The sequence below is a fragment of the Alligator sinensis genome, unplaced genomic scaffold, assembly GCF_000455745.1.
Source record: "Alligator sinensis unplaced genomic scaffold, ASM45574v1 scaffold402_1, whole genome shotgun sequence".
NCBI lineage: Eukaryota > Metazoa > Chordata > Crocodylia > Alligatoridae > Alligator > Alligator sinensis.
This window is the reverse complement of record NW_005842089.1, coordinates 911,877-923,773: the sequence shown is the minus strand read 5'-3', so window position 1 is coordinate 923,773 and position 11,897 is coordinate 911,877. Positions and strand designations below refer to the sequence as shown.

At 49.1% G+C, this 11,897-nt stretch overlaps 1 protein-coding gene and 1 long non-coding RNA gene across 3 annotated transcripts in view; one reads left to right on the top strand and one right to left on the bottom strand.

The window, feature by feature from the left end:
• The window catches only part of DHRS7B (dehydrogenase/reductase 7B), a 17,512-nt gene extending 16,612 nt beyond the window's left edge, over positions 1-900 (bottom strand). The window contains exon 1 of one of the 2 annotated variants that reach the window (XM_006023936.3): positions 862-900. In XM_006023936.3, coding sequence (XP_006023998.2) covers positions 862-881 — 20 coding nt within the window. In that variant the 5' untranslated portion in view covers positions 882-900. The remainder of the gene's footprint in view (positions 1-861) is intronic. The other variant, XM_025204544.1, reaches the window with a different exon arrangement.
• Positions 901-996: 96 nt separating this feature from the next.
• Positions 997-11,308, top strand: LOC102382877. The gene is made up of 4 exons (XR_323866.3): positions 997-2,478; positions 8,028-8,143; positions 8,238-9,306; positions 9,900-11,308. It is a non-coding gene; the product is annotated as an uncharacterized LOC102382877 (long non-coding RNA).
• The last annotated feature ends 589 nt before the right edge of the window (positions 11,309-11,897 follow it).

Sequence of the window (11,897 nt, the reverse complement as noted above, 5' to 3'; positions counted from 1 at the left end):
TTCCTGCCCAGGGCAGGGGGTCGGACTCAATGATCTACTGAGGTCCCTTCCGACCCTAAAAGCCTACGAAATCTAGGAATACTACGTTATTCAAAATAGTCTATTCCTAGTAGCCTGTCTTCCCTTTTTGTAGCTAAAGAACCCATCCCCACTGAGATCCTGCAGTCACAGTTTACAAATATGCTCTTCAAATGTCGCACCTAAAGACACAAGTTAGTCAGTCCCTTTAATTTTCCCAACTCATTCTAATAAAATAAGCCAACAGATCTGGCCAGATCCACATCCATTCCCCAGTGGCATGGGCAACTGGTGCCACGTTAGCCGGGGGGGGGATGTGCCCCCCCAGCAACCAGGGGGAGGGGGGGTCCCAATCTGCCTCTTTCCCCACTTCCCTGCTCTCTGATATCAAATGATAAGAATATCTTTTTTTTGCCTCTTCCCCCCGATGATCTCTGACATCAGCCCGCAACGGGCTCCCCACGACAGCCCGCAGGACGCCCGAGAACGGGACCAGCCAGCTCCATCCCCGTCTCCGGAGAGTCCCCGTCCCCTTCTCCCCGCAGCCTTGCCCCTAACTGCGGGCGAGCAGGCAGCCAAGAGAAAAAAGGGACATCCCTCCTGCACCGCGGTTCTTTAGGCCCGAAGCCCCTCGCTGGGAGCAGCCCCTCATGTGGGACACCATTCCCGTGCTGGTCTCGGTGCGGGATGGGGGGGGGCTGGACGGGGAAGGCCCCCCCCACCGCCAGGCACCCTCCAGAGCGGGAGCAGAGGCAACCCCCTCCCGGGCTACAGGCCCCGCTCACAGAGCAGAGGCCGCCCCCGAGGCCCGCTGCTCGCTTGGGAGCCGGGCCCGGCCCATACCTGCCTGCCGCTGTCACCATGGCCACACCCGGAAGCAGGCTGACCAATGAGCACGCTCCGCTCGTGACCTCCCACCCCCCCCTGGAGGCGGGCCCTACGAGAGCCCGGCCAATCACAGCGCGCGTGAGAGCGGATGTTGCCGGAGGGGAAAAGCAGTCGCAGTCCTCCCCCCCCACCCGGGTCCGTTGCTTAGGTCGTTCCCTCCGGAAACAAAGCGGCGACTCCCGGGTTCCATGCTGGGAGCGGCAGGTTGTCTCTGAGGTGATGTCACAGGGGGTGCAAGTCACAGGCGTGACGTCCCTTTGGGCCTGAGTGTGGGCTCCTCCAGCCCCCAGTGCGCGACCAGCGTTGTCCCTATCTGGCGTAGCCCCGGGAAGGGGCAAGGCCGCCCCACGCCGCAGGGCGTTGCACGTGCAGCCGAGGGCGAAATGGGCAGGGCCGAGAAGAGAAGCCATGTGGGCTTGTGGCAGCTGAGGTGCAGGCATCAGACCTTGAGGTAGCCCGAGGCACCGAGGGAAGATGGTGTAAATGCTGATCTGGAAGGGACAGGCGAGGCCGCGATGAGGTGGAAGGCCCCTGCGAGACCACAGAGGGAGAGGCGCCAGCCGGGCTTTGGGGCCCTTCCTCAGGCCTGCGAGAGAAGCAGATTTGGCCTGAGCTCGGCACAGTCGCTGCCGTTCGACCCTGCTGTGTTAAGGGCATCTCGTTTTATTTCAAACAGGATGAGCTGGGCAGGAGCTAACCCGTTCTGCACAACTCGACGCCCGCGCGCCTGGGCCCGAGTGCCGGGGCGTGGCCCTGAGCCGAAATCCGCAAAACAGCGGAGCCAGAAGTGTCAGAAATGTCCCCAGATCTCCAGCAAAGATGGTTTCTAGCATGATTTGCTCAGCTGCCTACATCCCCACGTCACAGCTTCAGAGAAAACCCAGGGCACTACCTGGGTCTCCAGCACCTTAAACCAGTTTCTGACAACAACACTTCTTGATCTAAGGAGACCCACCTGGACTAGAGACTTTGCACGGATTCTGCCGCTCTTTCTGGTGTAAAAGTCTTTTTCAAACCTTCTGCATCCATCTTTGCATAGAAAAGACAAGCCTAATACTTGTGGGTTTCAGAAACGGGATGTATTTTGCTTGGTACCACAGAAACAATTTACCTCCGTTACAAGGGAAGATGTTTGTGTCTCACAGGTTCATCTACAGTCCTTATTATTGTAGGGTTTTTATTCCCAATTTTAAAAGCCCACAACAGAAATGCCTAATATCGCTATCAAAAATAAATAAAGAGCAGAGAGTGGTAGAGAGCATAGGATGTTTTAAGATGGAAGGCTAGTCATTGAAATGTAACTTATTCTGGAGTGGCTCCTAGCTGTTAAAAGAATCAGGGAGTTATGTCAAGACGTGGGTAGGTGGTGGGGAAAAACACCTTTTTTGTCAAACAGGCTCTTTAATGACTGCAAGGCAGGATTCTGATTTTGCATCCAGTTTGGAATTGGCACCTCCGGTCTCACATCGGTAGGCAATGGTTCAATAGTGACTCGGAAAAGAAGAGAACCGCTGCTTGAATTGCCAATTGCTGGGAGGAGGCTGCACAAATATCTTGACACTGTGACCAGAGGTAAATATTTTTCTTTTTTTTCTCCATAAATAAGACAAATGCATAGAGAAAAGACAGAAAAATAAAAACTAAGGCATAGGATCTGGGACACAAAACAGCCTAGAGAAAGACTGCTAGTGGTTTTTCTCTACCCTTCATCACTGAACCCCTCCCACCACCCCAGTGCAAGGAAGGCTGGACTTTCAAAGTACTACAAAACCAATTAAAAACAGTACACATTTTTATTCCTGGGTCAGTGTTTTGGTTTTGCTTTTCTTACAAAGGCCAGAATTTAATTTAAATACATATAATTGCTAAAAGGACACCATTCCTATTTCAGGCACATCGAGTCCGTGGCTTTCCCATGGGGAGAGGCAGCTTACACAACTATCTTCTAGGCTTTGTTTCTGAAATTATATTTGTTACAATATATTTAGTTCTTCTCCAGCCCTCTCCTATCTCTCACTTGCAGAGCTCAAAGGGATGGTCTGATGAGGGTAGCGAATGCAGAAGAGAATTACCATTTTAATAAGATTGATTTGGCTAAGGAGCAGTCAGCAGGGAGGCTAGAAGCTAAATGGGTGGGATTTAGCCTTGGCCAGCAATCTGGATTAGCCCTGATCTTTCCATTGCACATCTAGATACAGAAGACTGGCTCTTCCTCAGCAATCAGGCTGAGCTGATTTCCTGTCATTCCTTTTGGCTGCTTCCAGGGTATGGTGCAGAGCTGTTAAACTATTCCATCCTCTAGTTCAGGTGGGTTGAAAGTAAATTAGTGGCCCTGAGGATTGGGAAATTCATCTGTTTGCAGTGGTAAAGATTAATTTGGAAATTTCTCCTTGCTTTGGCTTTGGTGTGAATGCTCCTTTACTGTGTGTGTGTGTGTGTGTGTGTGTGTGTGTGTGTGTACACACACACATAGGGGATTGTGGGAATCATAGGTGGAATGTTCCTGCTAAACAGAAAGAAGAGGAACTCAGTCTGGCATCTCATTGAGGGCTAACAGAAGGGTTCCTCAGTATGCTCAAACTGGTTCCTCACAGAGCAGCCCATACTCCAGACTGCAACTCAGGAACACCAGCCCTTGATGAGATGGGGCTGAGAATACAAGATTGTCTCCAGGGCTGCAACCTCCCAGCTGAGGCAGTTACAGTCCCAGGCTTGCTAATGGGCTGTGGAGCCTTCCAGCACTAGACCAGCACTGGAATCCAGGCCAGGCCTCAGTGATCATATGGCTGCACTGCGGGAAATTAATCTGGGGGGTCTCTGTGCAATCCCAAGGGGGAAAGGGTTGTATATTGTGGCTAACCCCAGTGCCAAGGAGATGGGGACTCTGTCAGGGAGCAGGTACGTTGCCTCGCGTTGGGTGAGACTCCCCCTCACATACCGACAGCAGCTTCCTGTCTCTACAGCTCCTGGGCTGGGACCTTTTCCAGAATTCTCTTAAAAATTCATTGCTGCATGTTGGAGTGAGATGCATGGGCAGAGCTGTTTGGGGATACCTGGGACCCACATGAAAGGGCATACTGCAGAGAAGGACTGGGCTGCTTCCTGGAGCTGGATGGAGTAGGGAAGGGGACTGCTGGTCATTGGCAGCTGGGGGGGAGCCCAGAACTGGAGTAACGAGGGTGGCAGAGTAGGCTTGAGGTGTGTTGGCAGAGGGGAAAACCTTGTTGCTCAGTGTCTGCCTCTCCTTGTTCCCAAAGTGGGAATCATTGATCCTTCACAATCAATAGCACCATATTGGACTTGGGTTTTAAAACAAATGTTAAATTGCAACATTTTTGGAAGCATTTCCCTCCCTGGACCATTTCTCCTCTCCTGGACCTGTGAGATCAAATGGGTCTATGAACTTCTGGTTTGCCTGAGTTGCAGTGGGGCAAGTATATCATCTGCACAGACTGTTAGGATATGCTGGCGCCATGCAGAGGCAAAGCTGCTAATCGCAGGGGCATATCCTTATGGAGAACAGGGAGACAGAGACTCTTGGCCACAGCCATTTGAAAGGCAGATTACATATGATGACTTTGTTCTCTTCCTGCCTACTGACCAAGCAGATGCACTGGTGATGTGGGTTGCACTTAGGGGTAGTCTGCCATTACTAAGGAAATAAAACTCCGGAGGAAAGAAACTAAGATTGATCCTACAATGTACGGCCCTACTTATCTAATGAGACCTCCTGCTTTCCGGCCTCAGTGATGGATACCTGTCTCCATAAGATGAAAGAAAACGATGAACAGCATAACAAGGATCGTATACACATGAAACGGCAAACCAGCTTTTCAGCAGAACAACCCCAATGTATGTCCTGGTAACAGCACTGGAAGCAATGCCTGTTACAGGCTCCGAAATACAGGGCTGGCAAAGATGCATCTCTAATCCATCTTTCCCACCAAGCCGAGGCAGGATTGGCAGCAGCCACTCTTACTCCAGGTCCATTCCCAGAAGCTAGTGAGCATCTGTCTGAGAGTTAATTACTTCCAGTCTCCCATAGTAACTTGTATTACAGATGCCTGCCTACTTCCCTGAATTGGCAATAGTCACCACTGCACCACCGCCTCCCTTCTCTCCAGGTGCTTGGCAAAGTCAGTCTGAAACCCAGTAGCCCCCGGAGGCACCGTTGCCATCTGGATCTGCCTTATGGTGGCTTTGGCGGTAACGTTCCAAGGATTAGAGGCTGCATTTAGATGGTGTTTAGTTAGAGATGGAACCTCAATGAAATACAGTATTACACAAGGCCATTGATTTCATTGAATCAGTTGTTCAGGGATGAACATTGAATCAGGCTAAACTCATCTCTGGTGGAATATACTGATACTGCGCTCCAGAGGTGTGGAGCTTCAGCCCTTGTAACCAGGATTTCTATCCTGGGGAACACATGGGTGTAATTTGGCAGCAAGTCTTAACTTCTTCTTTTAAAAGAACTCCCCAGGTAATTTGATTATTGTGTTTTGGATCCTTAGACCCTCCAGAATCGTGAAGAGCTGGAATTCCTCTAGCCTTTCAGTGCTTCACTAGCAAACTTCTCCCCCAATACTGAGAGAAGGTGTCAATAAAAATAAGAGAGCAGTCCCATCTCCCTGTTTTTTGGAGCAAGGCACTAGTTGTAATCAGTCTGATGATGTCTACACCATTGCAAGCATCACTGAGCCCTGAGACAGCCTTTTAACCTGACTCCCTGGCGCAGTAATTTTGTGCTCTGCTTCTTCCAGTCTCTTAGTCATCTTTTTTTTTCCTCTGTCCCTTTTAGCAGGAGCATAAGATATGGCTTCTCCCTTAATAAATGCCTTGGCAGCCTCCCCTAAGCGCATGAGACTGTTCCTATAAGCAGCTGTGGTCCAGCCCTGGCCGAAAGTCTTCCCCTGGGAAAGGGGTCTTGGCTGAGTCTGGCCTGAAAGCTCCAGTTTTTGTGGTGCCTTCAGCTAAAAAATGTAAAACTTGAAAGGGCTGGGGTGTGAGAAGAACATCTCTAATCACAGCCTCTGATGTAAGACAGAGGCTCTCCTCCCCTCTGCCTGCATAGCTTGGCCTTATGGGAATGAATGGATGAAAAAGGAATTCAGAAGCAGCTGGTGGGGGGAGAAGGATGGAATGAGAAGAATTCAGTCCATGGACCTGGTAGAACTGTCAGCCTCTGGATGCCTTCCTCATCTCCTCGCTCCTGCAGCCCTGCCCTGAGCAAAAGTGTGTAGTCCATGGTGCCTCTCCAGGAGTGGGGCCACCCTGGATGTCCTGAGACTGCTCCCAAGGGTCAGTCGGTTTGGAACTGGGACAAGATCTGCTTGATTCAGGAGCTGTGACTGAAGAACTCCCCTCCCCAGCAGCAGCCCTTACAGATTTTCTTGCACAGCTTTTCTGTTAGGTCTGTTCTTCTGTGACTGTGACATGAATTCTTCAGCTATGGGCTGTGTCTCTGTCTTGTTCTCTTTTTAAAGTGGTTGGTTTCTGAGCTCTTCATTCCAGAATTATTTTATTAGTTTCCTGCAGCCCCTTTACTGGACAGTGGACAAGGGAAGGCAACAGGGCTTCTGCTGGGTTGTGTTCCTGCCATGTTCCCTTTCTGCAAACCCATGTTCTGCTGCTGACTCCAAAGTCAAGGTCAGGGATGAGGTGTTTTTATTTCCTCTTGCACCTTTCAGCTGAGGATCTCCAAGCACTTGGTAAACATTTGAATTGCTCTGCACAGCAGCCCCGAGAAGCAGTGCTATTCCCAGCACATGGAGGAAATGTGCATGGGAACAGAGAAGTGCATGTGCAGAGAAGTCAAGGCCCACATTTCCCAAGCACTAAGTCTAGGTGCTGTGATTGCCAAGGGTCCCACTTGGGGATGCTATGTAGGATGTTGGGTCCCCCCCTTAATAGGATGCTGCTCTTGTTGATTCAGCAATGTGACATGTAAGCAAACCAAACTGCATGCATTTCTGTGGCTCACTCATCCTCTGCGTTAGATTATGAAACCAACTATAGAGAAAGAGCTGTGCCTGGAAGGCATCGCACATCCCTCTGAAGCTATAGAAATACCACCCTCCCCCCTTCTGTTGTTGTCCTTGGCGGTCAAAGAAGACTACGTCTCGTCTCAGTGGAGGAGGTATTTAGAGAGGATTCTCTAGCAGGATCCTAAAGGGTTAAGAAACCCTCTTAAATCAAAAGAGAGAAAGAATGAGGTATTGTTCAGGACCCAGCATCTCCTGGGTTCTATTCCCGGATCTGCCTCACGCTTCCTGTGTGACCTTGGGCAGGTCACTCAGCCACTGTCTCTCTTCCTTAGTTTCCCCACTCCCTAAATGGAGCTGATGCTCTTCCTGTGATGCCTAATCCCTTATTGTTTTTAAGGTGTTTTGTGCTTCTCCAGTAGAAGGTGCCGGCATCTTACAGTATCGATGATGATTTGTATTCACTTATTATGCATGTTCTTCTCATCGCTGAGAAGCTGCTGCGTTGGTATAGCTGTTGGGTTTTGGGGGGACTCAACCGTGGTGTAAGCCCTCTGAGAGACACTAGAAAGCCAGATTTTATTTGCTGTGTATGCAGCATCCTCACCAAGGGCAGGTTAAACTGCAGTGCCCTGCTTCTCCACTCGATGGCACAATTGATCAGAGATTTGAACTGCCGCAACTCCTTTCTGCTCAGCCTTTCCCGATTTCCCTTCCTCTTGTCTCTCTTCCTCCCCCTTTCCCTTCTCTGTTCTAACATGCCGGGAGGACACTTATTGATGCTAGATAGCGGACAGAGATAATCTGATGCTGCTGTAAATTAGCAGCCACCCACGCCCACCAGCCAGCCTGCCTTTCAGTCTCAGGTTTTTTTGAAGCATGTATCAGTGGTGTTTGGCTGTGGTGGTGAATTGAATTCTTTCCGTGTTTCCTATTCCCACAAGGAAATGGCTTCAAAGAGCAAATCCCCACCCCCTTCTCTGCTGCTGAAGGACATTTAGGGAAGTTAAAACAAAAAAACAAAAAATCCTCAGCCCTGACAGAACCACTTATTTAACAAGCCATTGTGTTTCCCTCCCCGAGCAGGAGACTGTAAAAGAGGGGGCTGGTCCTTTTATATCCATCTTTTGTATTCAGGTGGTGATTACCTACCCAAGGTCATTGGTGAGGCTCCTACATGCCGCATCATTTGGAGCAGCCAAGCTCAGTCCCCTGCTTTGAATGAGCACTGCTTTCAGTAAGGCTTCCGTCAGGTAAGGGGTTGGGATGGGAGAGACACTGCCATACGGAGCTCTGGAGATGGGCTGTGTAGAAACCGCCACAAAAACAGCATTCTCTTTTATGCAGGAATCGGGGGCTGAATGAAACCCCTGCCCGGCTGGCTCGCTGTATAGTGGGAGGCACTGTGTGGGGTTGTGCCATCATCCTTGATGACAGCAGTCTCCAACATATGCCAGGTCCCCTGCCCCAGCAGGCCTGGGGTAATAGGCACAGTATAGAACCACCTTCCCTGGCCCCATTCAAGACTGCTCTGAAGTTTCTCCTTCTGTGACATGCAGTAGTGAAGTTGCCTCCACGTAAACAAGCTCACGCCGCTCACCTGGTGCCTGCAGCTGCTGTCCCAGTGACCTGGCGTATTGCTGATCCGCCTGTGCTGCAAACCTGCCGTGTACCCACAGCAATGGTGCTGTATTTGTCCACAGGTCCGGGACCTGAGAGCCTTACAAGCATGAACAAGCATGTCTGTGTGCCCTGGGACTCTCTGATTCATAGAGTTTGAGGTCAGGAGGGATGATGCCCATGTCACCAATATGCCACTGGCACGGAGCTAGTGACAGCGATGACCAACCCACACTGCTGCGAAGCACCAAGCTCACATGCAGCACGCTGTTAATGACTGTGACACCACGCTTACACTGAAGCCTTGCCAGATGACGCATAGAACTTCCCCAAGGCTCAGGGAGCACTTTCCTCCCTCCCTGACTTCGCATGGCATCAGCTGGATGCAGCTGAGGACTAAGTATTGCATCTGCATCATGTGGGGACTCTGAAAAGGGAGCCCAGAGTTGCAGCATCTGGATTTTGGAGAGCAGCGAGTTTCCCTGCCTTCTTCCTTGGGGTTCAGAGATCAAGCCAAACTGCATCCTGCCTAAGGGTGACTTATTTTTTAGCCCTGGCTCATACAGATTTTATGAAACAGGATTTTATGTTTCTCCTCCCCATGGTATTTACCAGATTGCTCCAAATTACATGGTGGTGAACATGAAAGCCACATACCTGTGGAGGAGAGAATGAGTAGTTCTCAGTTTTCAGTCTGGCTCTCTTTCTCTCCCTACCCCTTCCCCACCTCTCCCTGCCTTGTGGAGCCAGCTGCTCCGAGAATAGTTCAGGAATGAAATGTCACAGTTTGAAGCTGGTGAGTCACACTCTTCTACCAAAATACAATCTTGCAGCATGTCTCCTGATGGGGACAGCAAGACTTTTCAAAATGCAAGCTTCCTGATGGAGGCCGGTGGTTCTGAATAAACCCTGCGTGCTGTGTCCTGGCTGTTTGTTGCATGATGATCATAAGGTACTTTTCCAACTTTAATTATCTAGTTAACGTGCCCATCACAATCGGACCAGGTGCCTTAGCCAAAAGAGCTGCATTGTTTCTGTCTGACAATGCACCTACAGTAAGTCTCTTAATTAAGTCTCCCTGCACTGCTGTGAGGTATGTAATTACAGTGAAACCTGCCTTAAGCAACAACTCAAGGGACCAACAAAAATAATTTCCTTACCAGAGCAGGGAGAGGCAGGATTTTACTAGGTGCATTTTGGGGTACTTTGGGGCAAGGTAGTAAAACAAGGAGGGGGCCTACTTAAGGTGGTTCCTTCTCCAGGTTTCCCTGTGGTAGATTAACATGCTCATGCTATATACTGGTATGATATTATTAATACTACTCTCATAATCATGGCTTAGCATAATAGTACTAATTATACTAGTTAACATTGTTCTCTTTTCAAAAGGCTCCCTAGGATCTTCATCTTCCACTAGAGACTGCCAAAGGATTGCCACTTAGAGCCAATGGGACTATTGTGTTTCTGTGATGCGGACCATTGTCCATCAGAGATAAGTGAATGGAGGACCTTCTCTCCCCACCCACGTTCATATTATATGAGAACCATCAAAGAGCTTTCACATGGCACCAGGGCTCAGTCAAAGTCGGGCTACATCAGGCATTGTTTGATGAGGTTTTTGTCTCAGTGAGGCCTGAGGGATGTGGTGCAGTATCAAGCTCTCTGTCCTGGCATATTTTTTAACTATTAAAATTATTTTATAGCGAGTGCAGTAAAGTTTAATGAGTTTATAGAACTTGGGCTAGGGCCCCACCTATTCTGTAGCCACTGAGTTTGCCACAGAATTCATCCCTTGTTGCAGATTTCTGTTCCAGAATCTCCTTTTTTTCAAAAAGTATCTCGCCCTCCTCATGGTAAAGATGGCCAAGAAAGGTGACAGGAGCACGAGTGCTGTGCTGTATGCTCTTGGCCAACTCAGGTGTGAAATAGCATGTCTGAGAGGTTTAAACTTGCCTTCCTTGTCCCCGTGGGTTATTACTTCTGAAACAGAAAGGGAACAAATTAATGCTTACGTGGTTAACACTTTCACTGTTGTTCCATTCAGCTAGATGCCTCTGCTGAGAGCTTGCCCTCCAAACTGGCTCACGCTCCTCTCCCAGTGCTGAAAGCCTCAAACATCCTCTAATCCACTTCCAGCCTCCCCACTAAATCCTGAGGTGCCATTAGCCATTGTCAGTACAACAGTGACATGTTGAAAAGTGACCATGCAGGGACTGCCTGGAATAAAGTCAATGCACTTAAAAATAAATAACACGGGAGCTCCTGCGTTGATTATATTGCTCCCTTAAATACTGAATTCAAGATGCACTCGATGTTTTAAATACATCTGAAGCTATGATAGAATTTCACGGATTTCCACCAGAAGCCAAGAATTTTGCCACTGGATTTCCAGCACACATGTGCACTCAGTGATTCCTCAGAACCTGAAATCTCCAACTGGGAATCGGGCTTCCAGACTCTCTCGTACCTCGGCAAACTGTGGCTTCAATACGCAAGGTTCCACCTCATCCAAACTAGGATTTCTGTTCCATTCCAAAGGTCACTGGTTCTATCCATTTGTTCTGTGACTGGAAAATGATGACAAAGTTTATTAACCAAGATGATTTTGGACATTTATTAGCAAGACATTGTCAGGCAACAATGGCAGCACAGACAGAGAAGCTGGTCCCAGTCCCATAGTATTTCCTGCAGGGCTCCCTCCAGCTCACAGCTCTTCTCTGCTGATCCTCTCGTATTGTTTTTGATAATGAATAGCAGCTGATTGTTGCATTGTCTAATAAGTGATTCATTTACATTAAGCATCGCTTCAAAGTAGGATTTGATTTGTTTTTTTCAAAGTCCCTTCAGTTGTTTAGTTGTAGAGATTCCATTTTTTTGTAACCGCATTGTTTGAATGATTTCTCGGTTGCTTCTACAAACAGCCAAATTCCCCGATGTAACTTCCTGAGCAGCCTCTGGTGTCACAGAAGTGGAAGCAGGATCCAGATTTTCAAAAGAGGCATCTATCAGGGGTCTTGAATGGCCAATTTGAGACCTCTGCCCTGAACTCCCTGTCAGTTTTGCTGTCCCTGTAAGTCCACGTGAAGGCAGGCATAGAGCCTCAGCAAGTGGGAATGGCCAGAGTTTCATTGGCATCCCGTTGATCTACCCCACCATCTCTGAAACAGAGACACCTCACATTGCGGCTTCTGAAAATGCGGCCCCGAATATTCAAATTCCTGAACGTTAGTTTTGGCTCTGCCTCTGACTTCAGGCACAACCCATGGCCCCTCTGCCCTGGTCGTGCTGTCTCTGTAAAATTAGCATCAAACAAGCAGCCTTACAAAAGTGTTGGCAGGTAACATCTCTGCTGCCCTTTGAAGTTGAGGAGTTCTAGATATCCATGTA